This window comes from Amblyomma americanum, chromosome 1 (assembly GCF_052857255.1).
Source record: "Amblyomma americanum isolate KBUSLIRL-KWMA chromosome 1, ASM5285725v1, whole genome shotgun sequence".
Classification (NCBI taxonomy): domain Eukaryota; kingdom Metazoa; phylum Arthropoda; class Arachnida; order Ixodida; family Ixodidae; genus Amblyomma; species Amblyomma americanum.
The window spans coordinates 411278579-411306000 of record NC_135497.1 but is presented as its reverse complement, the minus strand read 5'-3'; the positions used below and the strand labels follow the sequence as shown (position 1 = coordinate 411306000).

Here is a 27422-nt window from a genome sequence, read left to right as displayed (position 1 = left end):
AACCTCATACATGGGGAAATTGTTGGAGCGCGTAGTCCAGACAAGACTGACGCGCTTTATGGAGCAAAACGGCCTGTGGCCGCACGAGATGGTCGGCTTCCGACCGGGCTTGTGCACGCAGGACGTGATGCTCCGCCTCCAACATGACATAATCGACTCGCGTTCTAGGGACGCCAAAGTAATTCTCGGCTTGGACTTGACAAAGGCTTTTGATTATGTTACACACGAAGCGATCCTCCGCGGTCTCCAGGATATCGGAGTAGGCGCGCGAACATACGACTACATCAAGGGCTTTCTGTCAGACAGAACTGCCTGCGTGAGGTTCCAAGACATTGAGTCTCCCACACTGAACTTAGGGAGCAGGGGCACGCCGCAGGGCTCGGTTATCTCCCCGTTCCTCTTCAACGTGGCGATGCGGAACCTCCCCGAAGCCCTGAGGAGCATAGAGGGGCTAAATTTCAGTATGTATGCGGATGACATCAACCTCTGGATTAACCAGCGGAGCGATGCGAGCATCGAGGAGCGCCTGCAGGCGGCGGCGGACACTGTCGTGGACTATGCTGCCAGTAGGGGTCTCTCATGCTTTCCGCAAAAATCGGAATTACTCGTCTATAACCCAACATCCCTCCGATGTAAGCGCAGCTGGGAATTTAACATTAAAGTAGAGGGGAAACCAGTTCCAGAGGTAGATAAAATCAGAATCTTAGGACTATTCATTCAGAAGAATGGATATAATGATGGGGCAATCAAAAAGCTAGAGGGATTTGCCACCCAAGCCCTTGGCATTTTTAGAAGGGTCGCGCTGAAAGGACGAGGTCTGAAGGAAAGAAGCTTGCTTAAACTAACCCACGCATACGTAATAAGCCGCGTGAGCTATGCCACGCCTTACTTAAACATCAGGTCGGAAAAGAGGAGGAAATTAGACTCACTCATTCGGCGGTGCATAAAGAGGGCCCCGGGCTTACCAATTAGCACCCCCACAGAGAAGCTCCTCTCTATGGGAGTGCACAATACCTGGGACGAAATAGCGGAGGCTGTCAGAATTTCGCAGCTCGAAAGATTAAGCCGAACGACCACGGGCAGAGCTATCCTCGAAATGGTAGGCCTGCAAGCAGATAGGGGACTACGAGGCAAATCGAGCATCCCGCAGGACTGCCGATCAAATCTAATCATTTCCCCCCTCCCTCGTAACATGCATCCCATATTCAACACGGAGAGGAGGGAGAAGAGAGCAGAAGCACTAATCAGACGCTTCGATTCGATGGACAGCAAGTCGGTTGCGTACGTGGACGCGGCAAGTGGCAAGTCGGGTACGGCGGTCGCCTCGGTGGTCGACGGCCGAGGTGCCCCCGTATCGGCTGCCACCATTAGAAGCCGAAACACGGAAACGGCGGAAGAAGTTGCGATAGCGCTCGCTTGCGTTGGAACGGAAGCCAATTTCATAATCAGCGATAGCAAAACAGCCATCTGGAATTTTGGAAAGGGTAGGATCACGCCGGAAGCGGCAAGTATTCTGGCCGGTAGACGCCTCAACAGAGAAATCAGTCTAATTTGAACCCCCGCACACGCCTCCGTTCCTGGCAACGAGGCGGCCCACGAGTTAGCCAGAGCTCTCTACTTCCGGGTGGCTGTGGAGCCGCCCGACTGCCGGAATATGGACGAGCGTCTGAAAAATTACACGGAGATTGTTGAAAATTATAGGTTATGCAGGAGACTCGTGCCACCACCGGACAAAAATCTAAACAATAGGGAAGCAGTCGCATGGCGGCGCCTTCAAGCTGGGAACTTTGTAAACCCGGTGTGGGCTTATCATAATCAAACTGGTGATAGAAAAAACGATAAGTGCGAGCACTGTGGGGAGAGAGGGACCCTCGACCACATAATCTGGGAATGCGCTAGCTCCCCAGGGGCTAAAGCAAACATAAATTGTAGAGAAGCCTGGGAAGCCCTGCTGCGGAGCGAGGTCTCTGCTCAAAGCAACAAGCCATCCGCCTGGCGACAGAAGCCGCGAAGAGTCACGGCCTCGTTGCCTGCTTGTGATCGCGGAGGTCCCCGCCCCCGTCCTCTAGGCCTGCGTGCCGGGGTCGGGGAGTAGGTGGCGTCCTTATCTGGTGGAATATTAAAGTTGTTATCATCATCATCATCATCATCATCCCAAAATTTATTGTATGCGCGTTGATTGGCCTAAGTGGCGATCGTAATCGACAGACTGAATCATTATTTGTCTGAAGTTACCAAAAACGTGTGAAATTTTGTCCTTCAGAAAACGTAGATCGAATATCGAGCGTGCGTGACAACCTGTGACGTCACACATGCATGGCTGCCCATAGAAATCGCCTCGACGGAGGGCATGAAATGTGGAATGTTAAAATTCATTTGTGCTGCAACAAGATGTCCGGCTTCGAAATTTGGTACAAATGACCAGAAAACTGCGGAGAACTTACCCTGAATGTTTCGGTAAAATCCGTGAAAACGCCGTAAAAAGTAAAAACGCCGGAGTTGCTCTTTAAGCAGATCGGACTTGATATAAATATACATGAGGATAAACTGAAAACAATAAACTACCTAATACAGGTGTAACAAATAAGGGATCAAGCGAACGAAATGGATTACAAAAGCAAAGTACACACACACGGTGGTCGATGAAGGTCATTTAGAAGAGAATTCTTTCAAGACCATAGCATCACTCAGAGGGACTCCTAGAATGCTTACCCTGGCGAAACCACTGGGTTATTCACATTCAAATTTGGCGCAGTGGTGATATTTGAGGCCAAATTTTGTTCATTTAGTGCATTCTGGCGGAGAACCTGCCCGATTTGATCAGAATGAACCGGAAACTCCCATCGTCTACAGAGATACTAGACCAAGAAAGTGAATTTTCGCAACATCTGCGCCGGCAGTACTATGTCTCGTCGGCGACAGAAGACGCAAGCAAATGATGCGAAACGAAGCATCATGTCCTGTGCACCCCCTTGTGTGCGCAGGACACGACGCTCCCTATAATTGTGCCACGGAAATTTCACCGGCACCGCCACAGTGATACGAATTTTTGAATCATGTTGATTGCATCAAGCAAGTACGCTACCGAAATGTGACATCAAGCAAAAATTACTACCAAATTCTACCTATGTGCAAAATTCGAGCGCAAACAAGCTAGCAGCTCGGCCGAGAAAACCTTTCTAGCAGTTGCTCACAGCAGTGCAACAGGTACGGGCCGAGTTTCTCATGGGCGTAAATTTACCAAGGGCTGTTTTATTTGGTCATTCAGACGATGACGCATGAGGACGGGGGATCACTGGGCCCCATCCGTAATACGCTGGATCGCCGCCGTAAAAGGTGCACACGTATGGTTTTTCAGCAGTGTGCTTGCGGTAGTGCTGTTTCGGCGAACTATAACGGGCGAATTTCAAATCGGAGCCCTTCCAGTCGCACTCGTGTGGCTTCTCGCCAGTGTGGGACCGAAGGTGCGCGTCGAATTTCTTAGGTCTGGTATAAGATTTTCCACATCCTGGGGACCAGCAGGTGCGGATGGTTCTCCTGGTCACGCGCTTTTTCGGTTTCTACTGTTGCTCCTTCGTGCTCTGAGAGAAGGAAGGAAGAAAGAGGTGCCATAGTGGAGGCCCCAGGATAACTTCGCCACCTGAGAATCTTTAATGTGCACTGAAATCGCACAGCACAAAGGCGCCTTTTGCATTTCACCTCCATCAAAATGCGGCCGCTGCTGTTGAGTTCGAACCTGGGCACTCCGGCTGAGCAGCCGAGCGCCCTAACCACTGAGCCAGTGCGGCGGGTCGGACACCTTTGCGTTTCTTTGACGGCATGGTAATGTTGGCCGCTGAGAATTAGAGCGTTACCCCGCCTTTTCTTTTTCCATAGCCAATTTTCCACTTTATATTCGCCTGAAGGCGTCGCCGTGATGTACTACACCACTGACAATGATATGCCGAAAAAAAGCGCTCTTCTAACTCAAAAACCCTATTTCTAAAAATTGTGTAAAGTTTTAGGTGAAACACCCTGTATACGGCTTAACCCTTTAAATCGGGCGGTGGCTCAAGCCATCTAGCCCTCTCTTGTGAAGTTTTACTCCTGTCTTGCTTTTAGCCACCAATCAGATAACCTTCGCTTGGTTACTTCTAACCTCTTAAAATCCACTTTCCCTTCACTATCCCTAAACCCCAATGCCTTGGGTAAGTCAGCCCCGCTGCTTTCCACTGTAGGGTGAAGCCCTTTAGGCAACCTGCAGTGAAGTTTGCCGGTACATGTGGCGCCGTCTCGTGGTCGAAAGCGACAGCATTGAGTAGGCAGCTCGGCGCGGCCCGGCCGGCTCCGCTTCACGAGGCGCCAACAGCGAGGTTGTGCAGCTTTGCGGATTTTCCGACCTCGGCCATCCTACACCATGGATGTCGGTCGTACTCGGAAGAAAACTAACCGGATGTACTGTTGCGCCAAGGACTGCCATAGCCGAGAAGGGAACGGAGACGTGAAGCTGTTTCGTTTTCCTGCAAGGCCGTTCGAGTCAACCCGGCGACTGAAGTGGGTCGTCGCAGTGCGTCGTGTCAGGTAAGTTGCGCTGGTGTTATAATTCGTGTCAAGCTAAGTAAAAAAAGGCATAAATGCGGAGCGGCTGAATGAAGCTATAATGTTGAGCATTTATTAAATTCGCCGCTAGTAGTTCTCTCGCGTGGTATCGTCGAATTGCGGTCGCGCTCCCGCGCTAAGGAGCCGTTTCTCTGGTTCTGTCAGAATCGCGGTCTTCAAATCGTGATTCGTCGTGTTCGAAAGCGGGGCTCTTGGTCGCGGTTTTGTCCTATGCCGGCACTCAAGTACGTACGCACAACGTTAGCGCGTACATGTCGAGGTACCTTGAATTAACTTAGCAGCACGCCTCGCGGGGCGAATCGCAAGTTATTAATTCAGGTCCCACCTCCCGTTTGTCGTTCCCTTATGTGTTTGCGCGTCTTGCGCAGATTTGCATGCTTTGCCTGAGGGGTGAATTGCTTACGCAGTTGCGCGTCAAATTTCGTTGCATTATATTTCAGTGGTGAAGACTTCTCCAACTGGAGCCCCAATGACAACACAAGAATATGTTCAAAGCACTTTGTCAATGGTGAAAAGAGTACCATTGAAACGCATCCCGGTTATCTCCCGACAATCTTCCTACCTGTGTACAGGAAACGGTCAAGGGATTCTGCTGGCCAGTTGTCAAGATTTAACAGGTGGCTTGTTTATATTTATTTAATTCATACAAGACTGTGACTCATGTTTTTCTTTGCATTAAAACTAAATGTATGCATGCATGTTGAATAGAAAGGACCCCTCATATCTGGATTTCCAATGGTTTTGCAGGTGGATGCAAAGATCTGCAGTGCCGGCTACCGCAGGTCCACAAGAGCAATAATCCGTAGCATGTGTCACTGACGATGGCCATTCCCCTACATCGGGCCCATCTGAGCTGGACATATCCGGTGGAGAACATTGGAATGGCCTAGACTTCCTCTGTGCTGCAGCTGAAATCCATTCAGCAGTTGCTTCTGTGGTGAGCTTCGATGTCCTGTCAGGAACGTTTCACTGCAGTTTAGCAGCACAAGCACTGTGTTTGCAGCAATATATATGCTTTCCAGCATTTCCAGCATCACATTAAGTGCAACTGCCTCTTTTTCCTGCAGTACTTTATGCTAGGGCTCAAAAACGTGACTACACAGTGCAGATGTTTTTTTTTAGCTATTGAGGACCACATGTTCCTGGTTTTGTTTATTACCAGGTCAGGAGCAGTACACTAAATGACCAAATGTTTTGAAATATGAGCTAACTGAGGGAGGTGAAAATCAGTAATTTTCTGGGAAATTAAGAACATATGCATGAGGGCCGTAAAGTTGCAGTGCTCAAGTAAAAAAATATTTCTGAATTATGAAACTTAGTCATATGTAGCTTTCTCCCTTGACTCAGCTGTGCTTTAATATTCTGCATCATGCTTTCTATCTCTGTGCATGACGGGCCAGGAAAGGCGATATTTCCAGTGCACTGGCGTAGAGTTCTGCTAACTGCGAGACATCGTCTTCCTCCACCTAATGTGATGCAGAATGCAACAGGCAATTTTTTTTATCTTTTTGGGCCAGCAAGGACATTTACAACATAAGCTACAAAGAATAACACTTGTTAAAATTGTTTTTAGTATGGCCATTGTAATGGCATTGTAAACTCTTGTTCACTTTGAAATTTGTTCCAGGAAACTCAAACAGACCACGAAGGTGCTGGCAGTGGCAGCTTTTCTGTGTTAATTTGCTGTGCCCAAGGGTGTGACGTGTCGACCCAGATCGCACATCGTGAGACCCGTGACTGTGAAGTGCAGCATAAGCCAGCTGTTACCAGCACCTTCAGCGGTCCAGACCACAGGACAAGCTACTTTGCTGGTTATGACAGCATTGAAAAGTCTTCGGGTGCTCTTGAAGATTTGTGCATTGTCAACTCTGTGGTTTTTGCACTATTGCTAAGTATGCTTTCCATATCTCGTGAGCGGAAGTGTGATGTTTCGAAAGAAAATAGGCTCCTCATTTTCTTAATGAAGCTCAAGCTCGGTATTAGCTATTCGTCATTGGCCAGCTTTTTTACCATAAATGAAACCTCAGCATCAAGGCACTTCAAAAGCGTTTTAAAAACTCATGTATTTGCTACAAAACAGTGGTTTTTCCGTCCACCAACTAGAGTTATTCAAGCTACAATGCCAACTTGCTTCAAAGCACACTATCCTGGCTGCACTATGATTATTGACTGCACAGAAGTTCGCACTGAGCGGCCACCAACAATTCAGCAACAGAGAGCTCTGTATTCCACGTACAAAGGTGGATACACGCTGAAATTTCTGGTTGGCATATTGCCATCTGGAGCAATTTGTTTTCATTCAAATGCTTATGGAGGCAGGATGTCCGACACCCACATCACTGTAGATTCCGGCTTTCTCGACTTGCTTGAGGCTGGCGATTTAATTCTAGCAGACAAAGGATTTCCTGGAATCCGCACAGTTTTGGGAACACGGAATGCTGTGCTTGTGATGCCTCCATTTTTACAAGGCCCTCAGTTCACTGCACAAGAGGTCAGGGACACGTATAATGTGGCGCAAGTGAGGATTCATGTCGATCGAATGATCCAAAGGATTAAAATGCACATTTTAAACAACAGGGTGCCAGTTGAGCTAATTCCGTTAATGACAGATGTGTTTCACATGTGTTGTGTACTAGCAAATCTGCAGCCTCCACTTATTAAATGTAAATAGTGTATCTTTTTACCTCCCAATGATTTTTTTTAATGACACCCTGCTTTGATTTTGTGGGGTTTAACGTCCCAAAACTACTCAGGCTACGAGCGATACACACTGGTTTTGTGGGTCACGTTTTTACAAGCCACGTACAGCCACTTTTTTGTCAATCATAAAAATTGTAAATTGTGGGTTTTAACGCCCCACACCAACACACGGGGTATTGCGGGATGCTGTAGTGGAGGTTTGCAAATTAATTAGACCACCTGGGGTACAGTATGCAGACATTGCACAGCACGGGGGTGCTTTTGTATTTCGCCTCAATCAAAATGCGAAGAACAGGGACCTTGGGATCATTAGCCGAAGGACATAATCACTGAGCCATTGTGGCGGGTTTCTGTTTTTGTCAATCCCTGGGTCACTTTTTTAGGGTGGTGGATATTCAAGGCACCTTAATTGAGTTGCAGCCACTTTGTCCTCGCAACCTTCCTAATCTCATCCACCTTCCCGATGCCTCCTGCCTTATTTTTTTTCCTTTGGCATCCACTCAGTTACCCAAAGAGACCATCAGATATGTTCCCTTTTAATTACGAGCCCTGCCCTTTTCCTCTCCTTGATTTCAGATAGGGTATCAGTACCTTACATTTGTTCCCTTACTCACTTTCCGCTCCTCCTGCTAAAGGTTAAATTGACGTCAGTGGGCAAAGTCCAGCCTTGTGCTGCAGTGGATGTAGTTAGTCTGATGATGTGTTGCCTATGTGGTTATGCTTGTCCAAACTTATTTTACACAAGTTTAATCACTCACAATCAAGGTTATGTTGCCATGGTGTAACAACCAAGGTTTCAAGGCAGCATTTTATGCTTCCGGGAACCTACAGTATATATATTTGCTTTTGTTTCTCTACCCGTTGCCAAGAATGCAAGTTCAGTGAAATGTGTGCTTCAATAAAGTTTTTATTCCACAAAGTGTTCATACACTAAAAGAAATGATAAATCATTGCTCTCCGTAGCTTTTGTACAAAACATGGGTGCTCCTTTGCTGATTTTATCTCGCACTTTACAATCTTTAGAATTCTCAATGCCACGTGCTGAATAAATACAAAAGGGTTTTCGTGCCGATAACAAAAATTCATGTATTTTGCTGTTTCACAAGGGCGGGCAAAAGCCACTTAAAGTAAAAATCTTTCAGGACTGGAATAGCCTGCTGGAGAAAAGTGTCGTCTCTGCTCACAGGAACAGTGACACTTTGTTTCCTAGAATAAACAAAGAAAAAACACTCCTTCGCGTTAAGTAGATACAGGAGGATTTGCACTTGTGTGTAGTATTTGTGCGACTTCTTGAGCATCAGCTGGCCGCCAGTGCACTGTAAATACTCAAGAGCACTGTTTCCTGACGCATCTAGAATGTCCTTATCTCTGCACTTATGTGGGCATTTAATCTCTAGCAAGCATGTCTCCTTGGATGTTAAAAAATACCATCAGGACTTCCACAAAGCCATGGTTGCTCAGGATGGAAGAGGAGGCCCACCTGAAAAGAGATCCCAGCTATTCACCAACTGTTGAATTCATAGCATTGCATCCTGCCTAGCTTATGAAGGCCTCTGAACAATACTTGACCACATTGTCAAAAAGGTGCCCTTTATTTGCTTATGACTGAAGTTACACAATATCTAAGCAAGGATAAAATGTTTGCTCACCTCAGTGACTTCAACACCATGATGTTGCTCGGAGTCTCTCCTTGCTTCTGGCTCCATCCGCAGCCCTAAAACAAAGCAACACTCGAAAACAGAGCAGTAATGTGTTTTACGTACCATACGATGTAGCTTCTGAAGAAAAATGCCTTTTCTGCAGTATGCTAGCAAGGGCCTGTTCCGGACCACGTCGGGTGCGAAGAATGGAGTGTGCAGTTGTACTGCTGATGCGCAGTTTTCTTTCTTCGTGCCACCTGAAAGCATTGACAGAACCAAACAAGTAGGGAGTACACTGTACAAGGTCATGCAGCATGTCCGACACAACGCAGCGGTGTTATGTTACCTTTGGCAACTTGACTGATCAATGGTTTGCACACAGCGTTCACGCACTGACTGGCATACAACGCGGTCTCTGTAAAAATCCCTTTCCTCGGCTGTCAGCTGTTGCAGGTGGTTTTTTGGTGCTATGCGTACAGTCGGAAAGATTCCGGACACTTCACGCATATGCAGTGGTTTGCATGACGGCTGAATTAATGCGTCAATACGCTTCCGCTGTGAAATTGCGACTGCTGCTTGCAGGGCATCGTCAACAATCTCAGAACAAATGATTTCGGCCTCGCTCTTTTGCATTTGTTGCAACACCTCAGTGAAGGGCTAATCAATTGTACTGAAATATTCAAGTATGTGAAAAGGTGAGAACTCTGTAGGTGGCCTGTTCCCATCAAAGGGGCTGGTCTTGTCTGGAAATAGGAAAAACAAGAACAATAGTGGAACATTAAAAATGGGCACTTGCAATACTGAGTCAGTTACATGCAATGCGTCAAGGTACTTTGCAAGAAGAACAGAAAGGTGGGAGTGGGCAATTAGTTTAGCGATTGTGCCACAGTACCGGCGGGAAAAAAACAGCCAAAAACTTAAAGTACTGCAGAAAAAGTAAGGCCATGCACGAAACTGCCCTAACATTACAAACAACCTGAATTCAGCTGGAAACACCTGGATACCGCGGGAGCCATAAAGAGGCTCACTGTGTCGTTGCTTGGACGTTCAGTCTGGGCTCGACAGAAGCAATTCTTTCAGTACACTCACCACTGTTTACTGTGCTTTCAATTACACGCTACGGAAAAAATTCATATATTCGCGGGTCCCGTGCATCTAAACTTTGTCCCTTTATGTTTATAAATATTAATTTCCAGATCAGGTACCAATACAAAGCGGCGAAACGGTTGCTTACACATGCACTAGAGGAAATAGAAAAACCGCAGCGCGATATTGACGAAACAGCGCCCTAGTGATACCATACCTCCGAAGAGTTCTCCGATCGACGTTTTAGCGTTAGTAGCAGGCTTTGATGGCTTTCCCCAAGCCTGCGGGCCACTTGTACAAGAGGCGTCTTCATGAAGGTTTATGTACAAAGCGACAGCTGCGCAGTGCTTACAATCGCCAAGGATGCCGTAGCGGCAGCTGCACTTCCCTTGCAGAATTCGTCGTCCTCCAGGCACCAGCTGCGAATGAAAGTCGCGAGTTTAGTCGCAATGCTGACTCAAATTCGCAGATCTCAAGCGAACCGCCACTGCAACTATGCAAACGAACCGCCGCTTCAATTTTTCTCCAGTGCCACAGCCTCTAAGCTCCAAGCAAAAGCAACAAGTGTTTCTTAAAAAAACCTCACTGGGAGGAAGCATGCATGAGGGTGCCAGTAAGCCCACGTTCAACTCACCTCAAGTTGAACGTCGTACACGTGTTTGCCCTGCTGAGACTGACACTTCGCCGAAATTTCGGCGCCGTCCGTTTCCTTCACTGAGTGCACATGGTTGCTCTCGTAAAGAAGACGTCCTTTTTCGAGCTCCGGTCGCCGAAAATACACATCGATGGCATCAATAGGCTTGAATCCGCAATATAAAACAACAGACATTTTCAAATTCGTACTGGGAGCACACGCCGCGAAGAGCTTCCGCCCTACCCAGTATAAAAAAAAACATATGGTGGCGGCGCTGAAAGCAGCGCGACAGTGGCGCCGCCTGGCTATTGCAGGTTGCCTTTAAAGAAAAGTGCAGATGAAACGTGTACAGACAGCACAGAGATAGGCAAAATATATGCTCTGTACTTATCAATTTTTTTTCTCGTCCAGTATGTGCTGCAAACTCTTGCATGTTTCATGTACCTGTATCCGCAGGCCGTCCAAGCACAGAGGCTGCAGTTGAGTGTGGGCCAAAGCATTTGACATCCTGTATGTGTTTTCTCTATATGAAATACTAATGCACCTCTACAATGCGGGTTGTCATATTGCCGTGCTCTGCTCGCAGGTACTTCTGACGTGTAATCAGCCACAGAAATGGGTGTCGCTTTCCCACAAGAAAGTACGGAAGCTGGTGAGTTAAAAATTCTTCTTTGATATTTGCAGTGCTCCGTCATCTACTGCTTTTTGCATACTGAAGTATGCAAGGTGACACAAGCTTTTTTTTTCTGCCAAGTTATTATCCTGTAGCAACATTTCCTTTCTGATGTAATCATCAATACATTTTAACAGCCCTGATTATCAGACATTAGTGCAAAGTGAGGGCAAACAAAACTATGTGAACAGCACAGTCCGAAAATAATATCCATGAATACTGCAACTTGTCCAGTACGCTTCTATATGCATTCTCTTTTCTTTCATATAAGTTCATTCACTGTCAGCAACATATTATTTTGAATGCTGTTTACAGTTGCTCTGCATCAAAATTTGGTTCCCACTTAGATCCCAACTGATACAAGAAGCCCTGCAAAAGAGAATAGCGCAGCTTGAAGGTGAACTCCAGGCGACACGATGAAGGCTTCGACTTACTCAAAAGCAGCGGTTGCAGGCAGTAAAAGCAAATAAGCACCTCATTGCCGGCCTGACTAATTATTGAGTGAGGCCCAGGTTAAATACCTAAAAATGGCAACAATAAAGGGATCACGATGGACCAGGAGGACCATTATACATAAAGGCACTGAAAGTAAGACTTTCCTGTGGAGCACGTGGCTATAAAGTGGTCAGGGAGCTTGGCCAACCTCTGCCAACAGAACACACTCTAAATCATCACCTCGAAGAGTACAAGTTTGCACCAGGTTTGCTGCAGGAGATCATGGAGTCTCTTGAACTTAAGGTAAGGTAAATAGGCACATGCTCATGACCACTCACCTGTGTCACTATTAGAGTAGCTCTGTTCACACTGACTAATCCTTTCCTTGTCACAGGTCAGCCTCATGTTACCTGAAGAGCGGCATGCCACTTTAATGCTGGACGAAATGCAGCTTACGCCAGGCTTGGTGTACAGGCCATATTTAGGTGGAGTGCTTGAAGCCCCCACTATCCCGCTTGCAGATGGAGCACTGCCACTTCAATGCCTGGCCACACATGGGCTGGTGTTTATGATCGGGGGCATCACAACCCACTGGAAGCAGTTGCTTACCACTTTACTGGGAATTTATTCCATGCCAAAAATTTAAGGACATAATCATTGACATCAGAAAAGCATGTGAGGCAATTTCTCTAAAAGCAGATGTCATAGTCACAGACATGGGAGGAGGAAACCAAGCCACTTGGAAACTGTTCGGTATAGTTGTAGGCAAACACAGCAAGCCTAAAACCTCGTGTCCCCACCCATGTGGTGCATCTAGGCACCTTTTATTCATGGCTGACGTTCCTCATCTCCTTAAGAACCTGAGGAGCCACTTTACAAAAGGCCAGAAGATATATCTGCCCGAAGAATTAGTGAAAAAAAATAATTTTCCAGGAAACGTAGTGTAAATCGATCCAATCAAGACACTGATTGAAATTGACGCCAATGCAGACCTAAATCTAGCGCCTCACCTTAAGGCTTCTTCAGTAGATCCAAGCCATTATGACAACATGAAGGTGGGGCCAGCTTTTAGCCTCCTGAATAATGACACCGCTGCTGCGTTACGCTTGCTTGTAGAGAAAGGATCAGTGGATAAGTAAGCCTTAACAACTGCATGGTTTGTTGAGATGGTGTTTCATGGTTCCGTCTGATGACTTCAAGAACAAAACTGGCACCGAGCCATTTTGATGATATTGAGTATGGAAAGGCTCTTCAGTTTTTCGAGGAAACATTTGCATTTTCGAGAAAATTTCTATTAGTGATGATGAAAGGAAGTTTGATTGAAAGCCAGTGCAGACTGGTGTCATCCTAACAACATCATCCGTGTTACATCTGCAGGCCCTGTTGAGAAGTACAACTTCAAGTTCCTGCTTCTAAGCAGGTTTAGCCAAGACGCCCTTGAGAATCTTTTCTCGACACTTCGGTGCAAAAACCCTGTGCCCCATGTTTTTAAATTCGAGTGTACACTTCGATCTGCTACAATGTCTCAGTTTCTGTGGCCATGTAAGGACGGCAGCTATGCTGAAGATGACTGCTTTTTGTTAACTGGCATGGAGGAGGACAAACCAGACGATTACAAGATGTATGTTGCTCGTCCATCTGACCTGCTTGACATGAAAAATTTGGAACATGAATCGCTCGAGTACCTTGCAGGGTATGTTGTCGCGCAAATAAAAAAAGTAAACAGTTGCCAAGCTTGTCTTGAAGCAATAAGCAGCTCAGCTGAGGGCAACAAACTAACCATGCTGAAGTGCTACAACGAAGAGAAGCCGGCACTAACAGTCCCCTCATCAGCTGTTTTGCAGTTGATAGCGACTGCTGAAAGTTATGTACACTTGAATGAGGATGGCTTAATAACAAACAGGCTGTCTACATCTAAGCTCCAAAGAAGCATTCAAAGTGCTCTGCACTGAGGCAGTTGTTTCCCTACATGCCACAGCATATCAGATGCACTGCTTGCAACATTTTTGAAAACCAGAATGTGAATCCTCGTAAGAAAAAGAAGCCTTATCCTCCTAGAAAGAATTCAAAGCTCCTAGAAATGTGGCAGCAGAAGCATTGGAATGCACATTGCTGCCAGTAGCATTAGGTACTGCACTGCGATTCCTCACTGCTAATTTTGGTATGCGAAAGCACTACTCGTGTTATCTCTGTCGTGTGGTTACTGGCAACAACTTCTATGTTCTTTAGGGGGACAAAAAGGAAGGAGTTGAAGAAAGGAATGATGCGCGTCTCTTTCGTGGTGTTATGACCCCTTTAGGAGGTGGCCACGTGAATTGCACTGTATATTCATTAGAAAAAATAAATAAAAAGGAGGAAGTTTAGAACAGGAAAAGTGTGCTTTCGTATGCCCTACTATGTCCCCTGCCCCATGTTAAACCTCTACCATTTTTTATTACTTACTCATGATAAGTCTAATGTATCCGAAATATGACCTTTCCTTTACTACTGTAAGAGTTTGACAATTTGAACTGTTTGCTTTATAAGAACGTGTTTATTTCAGCAGAACTGCTAATTGTATGCAGAATTTTCTGTCCACTTGGCAGGATCTCCTAACTGTATTTTGTGCACTGCGCATGTCAATAAGCTTATTATAAGGTGCCTATATTACGCAGTTTGTAAAACAATTATTCTATAGTCACAGCTACAAAGTATGAAATTGTGACATAATATTTCAATCAATAACAGCACTGAAATCGTTGCTGCCAAGTTACTAATCATACAAAGAAAATTTTAAAAACACCGGTCACTTGCAGGCACGGGTGCGCACACACACACGAGCTAACAAACAAAACGTTCACACCGAGCCGCGCGATTAGATCGCGTTAGCAGCAAGAATACTCCATGGCACGGTCCATACGGCCGATGTAGAATGTCGCAATAGTTGCACAGATGAACACAGGGGCTGAAACACATTCTAGTGGTTGGGTAACAACCGCAATACGCCACACAGTAAACGGCAAGAAGCACTGTTGACACTCATTTGCACACACACCCACTGGCGACGTTGTTTACTTTCTGTGAGGATCAGCGAAGTTAGGTAGCAGGTTTTCCATTCTAATATCATAAGATATTAGAATACATGGATCACCACATGGAATTTAGCTACGACTGCTATGTGATTTAAAATTCAATTGATTTTCTCATGCTGTTTCGGTTTAGACTGCCAGACAATGGCTATGACATCAAAGGTCAGTATAGGTAACTGCTTCTTGATTTGTAGTCATTCTCGCTCTTGAGACAGGCTGGTTTTAGCATTGCAGTTAATGAAAACAAAGAAGGAGGAGTTATATTGCAGTTTTTTTATGTCGCATGTGGCGTACACCGACCTTTAATATCTCAACCATCTCCTAGCCGCTAAAACTGAAACAGCATTAAGAAATTCGATTGTAAATTATTTAGCGACTCTGATGTATATGGGGTGATCAGTATACACTAATGTCTAACGCATCGTTTCAAACGAGAAAACACGCAAGCAAAGATTTGGTGGGTATAGTCCTTTAAAAAAAACTGAAAAAGCAAGAAAGGAAGGAGGAGAAATGAGAACTACACACACACACAGCATTTGAAGAGCAATGAAGAGAGGAATCGCGAGTGTGTTCCATGCCTTACCTGCATTATGTTTCTCACAACGTCAAGAATGTTGCAGGCAGGTAATGAGTAAGCCTATGTTTTTGGTGCCATTTATGCATGGAGCTCCAAATTTTTGTGGACTTTGGCAATACATTTTGCTGCATGAATTTTGTTTTCTATGGTGGTGTTTCTATGTCGTTTTAGAGGCATAACTGTTTCATGGTGCTTTTCCAAATACGCATACTGACTATAAATATGAGAAAAAGTGGGGATGGTGCAAAGACAATGGCGATATTCTTGAAAGAACAAAAATGAACAAGGACACTCTACCATTTTCACTATGGGCTCAGGCCCACCTATTGACTTGTCGAACTCCAACAGCATCTTGTGGATGAAGATTCATCTAGGACCACTGTTTATTTCCAGAAATGAGACCACTGCCACTCGGAACAGTGAATTGCAAAAGCTACAAAGGAATGATTTCAAAGCATATTAGGAAAAATAAATGTCACAAGAAACGCACTGACATCAGTGGCAAATATGTTGAGAGATGTTTGAATGAATTGACTCTTTTGGTACAACCCTTGTCTTTCGTTCCATCAACTAACGGCCACAAATTTTAGACCTCCTCTCTTAAGCTTGCCGAGGTGTATCCAAGGTTGACCAAAAGATTAAGAGCTGAAAGAGTTAAAAAGAAAGACATAAGCAAACACACTGCGCCTCGCGGCCATCAGCAAGACCCTTTATTCCAACTTGCGGCTCATTCAAAAACATCACATTCGGTAATACTCTGGGGTGCTAAGTTGGTGCATGGTTTTGAAAACACGATGCTGGGGGAAGACAGACGAAACAAGTGCAACTGTTTATTCACCTAGGAAGCGAGTGAATATATAGACATGAAGGCAAGTGCAGAGAAGGACCCACGTGCACAAGTAGAAACAAAAAGGTAACAAATGGCTATAAAAAAATGTGTCTCAGCACATGACTAAAAAGACACTTTCTTTTCTATCAATTGTAACCGATCGTGTGCTTACATAATCTATTCCGCCTTTGTTGATGTGGACGCCTCTTAAGTTCACGTGTACGGACTATGGTATCTTTGCCCCTGCTTAGGATTTTTGTTTCCTTCAGCTTCGCCTGGCATTTTTCCTCCTTTTTCCCCGCAGGCTTTACAGTAATGTGGTAAGAGAGTACCCGTGCCTATCTTTAACGCGAGATTATGGTCAACAAGGCCATCATTAATACATCAGCCCGTGTGGTCAATGTAAGATTTCCCACACGTCAGCGGGATCTAATAAACTACGGCTACTGCACATTTCAGAAATGGCGTCACATGCTTTTTCTGGCATTCTGCTTTTTTCAGTTTGGATCCATTTTGCCACACAAGGAGAACAGCTTCTTGGGGGTGGAGAAAACTACACGAACTTTAAGCATTGCCTCAACATGTTTCAGATTGTGTGTCATCTTATGAATATAAGGAATTATCACAGGTTTAGTTTTCTGCTTGGCAGCATCATTTTTTGCACTGTTATTACTTTTCTTTTTTTAACCTTTTTCAGTTACACTTTGGTAACTGAGCAGAGTAGGATGGCCAGCTTGTTGAAGCCCGGTCTTGCCTTTTTGTTGATCTATTCACTCGCTTTCCAAGTGAATACCCAGTTGCAGATCCTCGCAGGGGGGCATCTGCAACTTGCAGGCGTTGGTGAGTGGCGACACCACGGGTTCCCGAGCATCCGCAGGGACATCCCCACAAGGGGATGATGGTGAACAGTGCATCACCACGGACCATCACATCCACGCCTAGCCGTGCGTGGCATTGCCGTGTCCGGAGAAAAGGGGATCCTGGTGGTTGAGCCGATGCCGAGCGTTTGGACCTTAAAGGCCCCTCAGTGGAGGCAACACACCACTTTGGCCCCAGCTTCCTGTAGGCGGCACCTCTGGCCTGACCCGACCGGGGGAAATTGGCAGTCGCCTTTTCCTGTCCTCCTCTCCATCTTTTACTTTCCTATCTTCTTTCTGACTACTGTCCTGTCTCCTCCTCGTTTTCGGGTTTTTTTCCTTTCTTCATGGGTGGCTAGGGTTAACCTTGTGTGGCGAACTACCCTTGGTTTTGTCATATTTGGTTATAGTTGAGGTATACAGCTGGCGTGGGCAGGACTTGTGTGCAAGTTGCTGTCCCGCCCCCTTGTTGGGCTCCGTGGTGGGTGGCTGGCACCGTGACAGAAAAACTAAATTTTTTTTATGGCTCCCCTTCATTCCAAACCTGATCGCGCTCTAAAAAGAAGGCGGAACGATGAAGATTTTTTTCAAAAAAGAAAAGTGTCATTCCCAAAATTTCATGTTATTCACAGCAAAGCTGAAGAACAACATGCAAGACTGATTTCCCCATTCCTGGTAGCAAAGTGCCTGACAGATACCTTGGGCTTTGGGTACAAGGTATCAAAAACGGCTAGTGGCGACTTACTGCTCGAACTACGTGACACCGTCCAGCACTCGAAACTTGCAAACATTGTATCGATAGGGGAGATTCCTGTCTCCATCACGTCACACCGATCTTTGAACATAGTCTGAGGCGTCATACCAGAAATTGATTTTGTTCACCTCCCTGAAAAAGAAATGCTTGAAGGCCTTGCCGACCAAGATGTCATAAATGTTCAGTGGATAAAGATCCGGAAGGATAACAAGGAAATAGATACGAAACACATGATCCTCACTTTCAACACCAGCACACTACCTGAAAGCATTGAAGTCGGGTACCTGAAAATAAATGTAAGGCCATATATACCCAACCCACGCAGATGTTTCCATTGCCAGAGGTTCCGCCACGGCTCACAGAGTTGTCGTGGCCGCAAAACTTGCGCGAAATGCTCGTCGAAGGACCACTAGTCAGATGAATGTATTGCTGCCCCGTGGTGCAAAAATTGTGAGGGAGACCATGCTGCATACTCCAGGGCTGTTCCATCCTGGAAGAAAGAAAAAGAAATAATTACTCTGAAAACCACTGAAAACATTTCTTTCAAGGAAGCAAGAAGGCTATACGCCAAAACAAACAGATTCTCCTTCACTGCAAAAACAAACTTCGCCGATGCGGTGCGTGGGCGCGGCGCATCACACCAGGCTTGGGCACCTGTCCAGGCCGCACGCAGTGGGCCTATGGCAGGGCCATCCGCAGCCACTGGTGGAGTAGCTGATACTACTCCGCCAACCCCAAAGCAGGCTGCGCAGACCCCCGGGTCAGCGGGCCTCAAGACCTCTTCCCACAGGTCGAGGTCTAACTCAAAAGTCAGCGTGCGTCCTGCACGGTCGTCCAGCGCCTCTGCTGAAGTGATGGACGTGACCCAGGGCAGCCCCGTGCCGTCCACTTCGGACGGACGGCAGAAGTCTTTCGATCGATCAAAAAGATGTGAGGCTCCGAGTCATGGGGCCAAATCATAGTTAATCTAATTTTATCTGCGCACACGCACTCAACATCAAGATAGCTTTCATAATACACTGGAACTGCAGAGGTCTCGTAAATAACTATAACGACATAAAAGACATTTTAAACATAATTTCCCCTATTGCTTTATGTGTTCAGGAAACCAATCTAGGCCCTCAGCACACAAAGGTGATAAAGAAGTATACTGTCTTCCGCCGTGACCGAGTGGGGGCGAGCAGACTCTCGGGAGGCGTAGGCATCTTTGTGCAACCTAGAGTACTAGCTGGCGAGATAAAACTGAAAACTAGGTTCGAAGCCGTAGCAGCCACCGTGGTTGGTTACAAAACCATTACACTTGATAGCATATATCTCCAACCACACCTCGAAGTAAGACAGCATGAATTAGAGAACCTTTTAGAACAGTTACCGGAGCCATACTTGATAGTTGCCGATTTTAATGCACACTCTTGTTTCTGGGGCAGTGAGAAAACCGATAGCAGAGATCAGGTTATTGAGGATTTTATACGATGCAACAATATTTCTTTATTGAACACCGGTAAACCTACTTATTGCTCCCCTAGTTCAGGAAAAATGAGCGTTTTAGATTTGTCTTTTAGCTCCCCATCAGTTTTTAGCGCTTTTAAATGGGATGTTTTATACAACGCATATGGAAGCGATTATCTCCCTGTTGAAATCTGCCTGTCAACCCCACCATCTGTCACCCAGACAAAACCACGGTGTTGGAAGCTCAATTTAGTAGACTGGCAGCTTTTTAGAACAGCAGCCACGTTAGAAAATCTTAATGTAAATGAAATAAATGAAAAGTTCACAAATTGTATTCTAGCTGCCGCACACTTGGCTATCCCCCAATCTTCAGGAATAGCACAACGCAACCATAAAGTGTGGTGGACACGAGATTTCAAAGAAGCAAAAAAACAACAAAATAATGCTTGGGGTATATTTTGCCGATACCCCACACAGGAGAACCTTATAAAATTTAAAAAAGCAAGAGCAAAAGCATGGTACATACGTCGAAATGCCGAAAAATCATCCTGGCAGCGTTTTATTTTCTCGATAAACAGCCAAGCCTCTTCGAAAAAAATGTGGGAGGCAGTACGCAAAATGAATGGTCACTGCTCTCCATTCACAGTTCCTCTTCTGACAGCCACTGGTGTACAGACAAATATAAAAGAACAAGCAGACATATTAGGTGAACATTTTTCCACTGTATCTAGTTCCTCTAACTATACAGAATCATTTTTCTAATACAAAAACACAGCCGAAAAAGAAAGGCTGCCGATAAAGGGCAGTGCACACAAAGCATATAATAACCCAATTACACTACAAGATATTAACAGCATACTTTCTTTTGGTAAACAGACTGAACCAGGACCAGATGAAGTCCATTACGAAATGCTTGCCCACCTGTCCGAACACGCTGTAGACTCGCTTCTGAAATGTTTTAACAAATTATCGTTATCAGGAGAGATTCCAGAGGCTTGAAAAAAAGCCATTATTGTGCCGTTGTTGAAGCCGGGAAAAGCACCTACCTCCCCCCGCAATTACAGGTCTATAGCCCTAACAAGCGTACTTGCCAAATCCTTCAAAAGCGTCCTTAACATTAGATTAATGTTTATATTACAATCCCGTGATATTCTTGACATCCATCAGTGTGAGTTTAAAAAAGCATGCTCAACAACCGACCATCTAGTCCGCCTGAGAACACAGTCCGAGAAGCATTTATACACGAGCAACATTGCCTTGCGGTCTTTTTTGATTTAGAGAAAGCCTATGACACCACATGCAGGTTTGGCATACTGCGGGACCTTGGCGACCTCGGAATCCGTGGTAGAATGTTTAAATGCTTGAGTGACTTTTTGACCAACCGTTCATTTCAAGTACGCCTGGGTGCCACTCTTTCTAAGAATTTCATTCAAGAGAATGGCGTACCTCAGGGGTGCATTTTAAGCACCACGCTTTTTATAGTAAAAATGAATTCCCTAGCAAAAATAATTCCAAACTCTATCTTGTATTCAGTCTACATCGACGATCTCCAGACTGCTTCCACATCCTCTAGCGTTACATCGTGCGAGAGGAAAATACAGCTGCCAGTAAATAAACTAACAACATGGGCAGACAAAAATGGTTTCAAGTTTTCTACGCAAAAGTCAGTAGCTGTTCTTTTCTCGCTTAGAAAAGGACTGCACACTGATCCCTCCCTGTATATAAATGAAGTCACACTACCAATTAAAGATGAGCACAAGTTTTCTAGGAATAACTTATGACAGAAAGCTCGCATTCCTACCACACAAAAACATACTCAAAAAGAAAGCTTCTAAATCTCTGAATATACTACAAGTACTTTCAGGAAAACACAGGGGTTCCGATAGGACTTGTCTTTTACAGATTCATCGCTCTGTAGTACGTTCTACATTACATTACGGATGCATAGTTTATGGGTCAGCGAGGCAAACATACCTTAAACGGCTAGATCCAGTACATAATTTAGGCTTGCGTCTTTCCACCGGTGCATACAGGACGTCACCGATAAACAGTATTTATGTGGAAACCAACGAACGATCACTTCAAGAGAGAAGAACCATGCTCACATGCTCGTACGTTTTAAAAATCCCTTCACTACCTAAACATATCTGTCACCAAATAGTCACAAAGTACCCATCTAGAACACTATTTACCAACAAACCATTAGCTATGAGGCCATTTCTGCGTTTTGAAGATATGTGCAAAAACCTCGGCATAATGGATGCATTACCTGGCATTGTTCCAAGACGTGGTCCACTGCCTCCATGGTTCAATTTTCCTGAAATCTGTGACCTCACTCTCGCATATTTCCGTAAAAAACTAACTCCACAGCAACATATAATACAAGAATTCCGTGCCCTTGAAGAAAACTACAGTAGTTTAACAGAATTTTATACTGATAGATCAAATACAGATAGTTTCGTAGGAAGCGCAGTGGTTCGAGGGAATTCGGAGGAAATAGTAAGACTACCACAGTGTTCCTTCATCTTCACCGCGGAGTGCTACGCAGTATGTGTGGCCATAGAAAGAATACTAAGTGAGAATCTCAAAAATACGATTATTTACACAGACTCCTTAAGTGTACCAACATCTCTCTATTCTAAAAATGCAAGCTCCCCTCTACTTGGTTACATCATACACAACATAGTAACTGCCACAGCTCAAGGACAAAATATAAAACTGTGCTGGGTCCCGAGTCATGTGGGAATAAAAGGCAATGAGAGAGCAGATGTGTGTGCTGCTAAAACTCGTGGCAAGGAAATAAAGAAAGTAAATATACCGTTTAATGATTGAATGAAATTAGTAGCAAGGAAACTAAGAAAAAAATGGCAGTCGGCTTGGAACAATGAGGTAAATAATAAACTACACTTGGTAACACAGTTTTAGGTGAATTTAAGTGATGTGTGCACCAAGGATGTTTCAAGGAAGTGGTCTTATGCCATCTCCGTATAGGTCACACGCACCTTACGCACAACTTCCTACTAACAAAACAAGACAAACCTCCTTGCCAAGAATGCGGAGATGAAATCACAGTTAACCACATTTTGTTCTCTTGTGTGGAACTGGAAGAACTAAGAAAAACGTATTTTACTGAATTTTATAATAAATGCATTCCTTTTCATCCTGAACTGCTTTTAGGAGATGGTGCAATTATTGATATATCATGTGTTTTTAGCTTTCTTAACGAAACGGGATTTCTCAAGAGACTAAATTTTTTACCCACTGGTTTGTTTGAATTTTAGTACTCCTCAGCCACTTTCTCAGGCCTGAGAAGAAAGCTGAGGCTTTTATTTTCAATTGGTTGGGAGCCTCGATATCCTTGCACAGCCAAGGAAAGCTACAGAGGTTACCCGGCCCTCTTTAAAGCTTTTACTTGTAGCCATTTCTACAATTTGTGTATGTGTTCACTGGGTAATATTAATGTTTGAGGGCCTCTAGACCAGAGAAGATTCTAACATTTCTATAATTTTCAACAAGACTTTTCCTATACCTTGTTCTTGGTGCATGATGGCCTCAGTTGCCTATGTGCCATAAAACACAACCCAACACACACAGTTGCAGAGTTGCACTTGCTTCGTCTTTCTCCTGTGTTGTTTGTTTTGCGCATTCTTTTTTTTAAATTTTATTCGGTGACACCTGACTGCCCCAAATGGCGGAAGCAGATGCACATCTGCTTCTGGCATTTTGGCCAATCAGCTGTCGCTCAAAGGGACATTTTAAAAAAGAACACAAATTAGAATACAGGTCGAGATTCACCTACCGAATGGGAGTATGTCCATTTGGCAATGCACTGTAGCAAATGCAAGAAACATGGCTGCTGCCCTGCCCTTGAAAGCACAGCGTTCTTTGCAAAGGCAAGAGGTAAAACTGAAAGGAAGGTAACTGAGGCTTTCATATCGCCAAGAATGCCGACAAAAGTATATGAACACGCCATCTATCTTCATCATTATCATCATCAGCCTGAGTGTGCCCACTGCAGGGCAAATGCCTCTTCCATGTCTCTCCTATTAACCCTGTCCTTTGCCAGCTGCAGCTACCGTATCCCCGTAAACTTCGTAATCTGATCCGGCCACCTAACTTTCTGCCGCCCCTGCTAGCGTTGCCTTCTTTTGGAATCCACTCCGTTACCCTTAAGGACCAGCGGTTGTCTTGCCTTCGCATTACATGCCCTGCCCAAGCCCATTTCTCCTCTTGATTTTGACTAGAATGTCATTAACACGTGTTTGTTCCCTCACTCATTCGGCCTGCTTCCGGTCTCTTAATGTCACACCTATCATTTTCCTTTCCATGGCTCACTGCACTGTCCTTAGCTTAAGCTGAACCTTTTTCGTTAGCCACCATTTTTCTGTCCCATGGGTGAGTACCAGCAAGATACAGCTGTTGTACACTTTTCTGTTGAGGGATATTGGTAAACTGCTATTCATGATCTGAGAGAACCTGCCATATACGCTCCTACCCATTGTTACCCTTCTAGTTATTTCCCTCTCATGATCCAGATCAACAGTCTCTGCATGCCCTAAGTAGACGAATTCCTTTACTACTTCCAGCACCTTGCTTCCAATTGTGAACAGCTGTTCTCTTTCTAGGCTATTGAACATTACTTTAGTTTTCTGCATGTTAATTTTCAGACCCACCATTTTGCTCTGCCTGTCTAAATCATTGATCATGCTTTGCAATTCACCTCGTGAGCGACTCAGCAAGGCAATGTCATCAGCAAATCAGATTATTTATGTATTCTTCATTAACTCTTATCCCCAGCTGTTCCCAATTCAGGCCACAGGCCACATGATGTTATAACCCTTTTTTGCTGTACTCTGCAGCCTCCCCTTCATATTTTGTGCATATACAAGGTGTCCCATTTAATTCAATACAAATGGTTTATTAAACATTGTATTTGCTATGCACCGCAGGTTTGGAAGTTGAATAATTGGTGGGTTGGGTTTTATTGCTGTTATAGCAAAAAAAGGCCAATTGTGTTTTGAAAATGTCGATTGTTTTAAATAAAACAATAGTTCGTATGCCTTATTGTAGTCACATAATTTTCCTCTTTTCAGTTGCGCCATGTGCAGTGTGATGGAGATTTTTTTTCCCTCTGTGTTAGTTGTCTCGAAGCCCATCTAATACTTTCGCACAACTGTAACTGTTTTCAACTGTGGGCGTTCTGTGCTTGGTAAGATTTGGTCGTGACTGATGATGCTTGTTGCAGTGTTTTAACCTCCAAATATTTGTGCTTGTATTGCTATTATAGCAAAAAGAAAGAATGGGTCTCTTGTGTTTTAAAAATCTCAGTTTGTATTTGAGACAGTCATAGTTCCCATGCCTTGTAAGCAATTGCATAACTTATATTAGTCATTCCACATGCAGTGTGATTGAAAATTTTTTTTCTGACCGTACAGTTGTACTTGTCACTTTATGTAATCACATTGAGCTTGTCTAACCTCGATCCTGAACTTGTGCTAATTTTTTACCATCTGCTGTGTAGGCTTGTATCGTTTTTTCAGTAAAAAAAGTTGCATTTGTGTTTTTAGTTTCGTTTTGTAGGGTTTTACATCCCAAAGACACCCAGGCTCTAAGGGATGCAATAGTGGAGGGCTCCAGATAGTTTCGACCACCTGGAGTTCTTTAGCGTGCTCTGACATCGCACACTGGCCTCATTTCGCCTCCTTCAAAATGCGACCGCCACGGCCAGGATCGAACCTGCGTCTTTTAAGTCAGCAGCCAAGCACCATAATCACTGAGCCACTGCAGTGGCACATTTGTGTTTTGCCACATTCATCCTTTATAAGGTAGTCATATATTGATGCCTTACAGCATGCCACTACTTTTTGTTTTAACTTCATGCCCTTTGCTGTGCGATTAATAATTTTTGTTCTGACCAAGTTAGTCATCCTTAGAGCCTGTTTATACCTTACATGAATTAGATGTATATACCTGCTGTTTTAGCTGTATAAATATTTTTAGTTGTGCCAGCCAACTCTGCATTTGGGGCTGACTTGGCTACTTGTTGTGTTGGAATCCTACTGTTTCAGGTTTTAAAACAAGTGACAGTTTTGGCACATGCGAACCAGATAACAAACAAAATTAATGAAGCCTATTATGCACATTGCCAAGGAAGGTCTACGAGTGTACCGTCCATGACCTTGCACTCAATAACGAGAAATACCTGAGAGGAGCTGTTAAAGCTTTGTCAGTGCTTCTTTTATGCGAGTTTTGTTTTATGTGCAGTTTTCTTAAAATAAAAATCAGCTGTGAATCCGTATTTGGCTGATCATCTGCACGCCCCATATATTTGAATAATAGAACTATTTTAGGCAAAGGTTTATGTTTTAAATCACTGTGCAGCTTGATCCGGGCCCGTGTGCTAACTTTGTGTAGTTTTTACTAGCATCGTTTTTGGTCATAAGCAATTGGCCGAAATGCCGGAAGTGAAAGCTGGTTCTGTTGCACTCAAGTATTGTCATTTAGTACTGTTTAGGTATAATAAATGTTAAAATAAGTTGTTCTAATGAAGTGCTTATTCGCTTGCTCAGCTAGGCAAACCAATACAATGCTCTCTTATGCACAAGAACTTTCCTCACAGTCTATTTCAAGTAATACTGGGCCAGATTTACACAACAGTTTCGTCGAACGGTATACAGTTGCAATTACGCCAACTTGCACACTGTGCGCAAGCTAGGTCTAGTCAGCAGAACCTGTGCCCTAAAGAGCTAAGCATGCATTATTGTCCCTATCTCTGTCAGATTTTTCTTGGTTTCTCTCTCATCTCGTCTCTTCAGCTAAGCAACACACTGCCTTCATAACTTGGCTCATCATAACATGTCCCAGTGAGAATGCTACGAATGCATGTGACATTTATATATGCAGGATTGAGTTAACAGGGCCGTTGGTTCATCTTGAACACAAAAGCCGTGAAGTTCAAGTAGCAACAAAGAGACACCAGTAAAGACAAAAGCCATCACTGCTTTTCTGGTTTTTTTTCGGCACTCTTTGGCCTGACTTCTAATTGGTCTTTTCGAAATTTCTGATGCCTATCAATGCCTCAGTTAATTTTTTTATTTGAAAACCAGACTGACAATGAAGTAGGTATATTTTGCTGAAGATGTTGATAGTCAGCAACTAATAGCACACTCTAAAATTCAACACGTGTTGAGTGGTATAAAAATCAGTTAACAGTAAACAATGCTCACTTTTGCTGGCTAGATTGGGAACTGGTCACTTTTACATTCGAATGAAAATAACTCTTAAACGTTGCTTTAAAGTTGTCTCCGTGAACATACGCATATGTGCCTGGCACATAATTAAATGACTCAATTTTTATTTCGTTTTATTGTGCAACATCATAGATCTCATACTGGAAATCCAATTTTACAAATTCTGCTTGAGATGTGGGTGTTTGCTCGAGATAATCAGATTGCAGGGTCATATATATTCAGGATTGTGTTAACAGGGCCGTTGGTTCATCTTGAACACAAAAGCCGTGAACTTCAACTTGCAACAAAGGGAGAACAGTAAAGACAAAAGCCATCACTGCTTTTTTGGTATTTCTTCAGCAATCTTTGGCTTGACTTCTAATGTCTTTACCAAATTTCTGATGCCTATCGATGCCTCAGTTAATTTCTTTATTTGAAAACCAGACTGGTAGTAAAGTAGGTATAGTTTGCTGAAGATGTTGATAGTCAGCAACTAATACCTCACTCTAAAATTTAACACGTGTTGAGTGGTATAAACATGAGTCAACAGTAAACAATGTTCACTTTTGCTGGCTAGATTGGGAACTGGTAACCTTTATATTCAATCAGTCTACGTTTTACCAGAGTCCTTCAATGCTTTTTTTCTGGTCACGAAACTTCCGCCTCAGTTTCATATAGGGTCAGCACTGGCCGCTAGAGGCGCCGTTGGGCACTGAAGGGCACCGAGCCGCCGCGGAGCCGCCTGCCCGGTCCAGCCGGCTTTACATTCACAGACGGCGACATATTACTAGCGTTAATAAACACAAAGGACAGAGAGCAGAAACACACACACTAGCGTTAATAAAACAAAGTACAGAGAGCAGAAACACGCACACACCTAGCGTCTGTCCTG

The 27422-nt window shown here is 44.4% G+C and overlaps 2 protein-coding genes across 2 annotated transcripts; both read left to right on the top strand.

Annotated features, from left to right (window-relative positions):
- The first annotated feature begins 4396 nt into the window (after positions 1–4396).
- Positions 4397–5398, top strand: LOC144124412 (peroxynitrite isomerase THAP4-like). The gene is made up of 3 exons (XM_077657045.1): positions 4397–4560; positions 5040–5216; positions 5347–5398. Exons 1-3 carry the CDS (start codon positions 4397–4399, stop codon positions 5396–5398), a joined length of 393 nt encoding a protein of 130 aa, XP_077513171.1.
- Positions 5399–6080: 682 nt separating this feature from the next.
- On the top strand, positions 6081–8113 carry LOC144124406 (uncharacterized). Its single transcript, XM_077657034.1, has 2 exons — positions 6081–6089; positions 6227–8113. The coding sequence occupies exons 1-2, from the start codon at positions 6081–6083 to the stop codon at positions 7268–7270; spliced, it is 1053 nt and encodes a 350-aa protein (XP_077513160.1). The 3' UTR covers positions 7271–8113.
- Positions 8114–27422: the final 19309 nt, after the last annotated feature.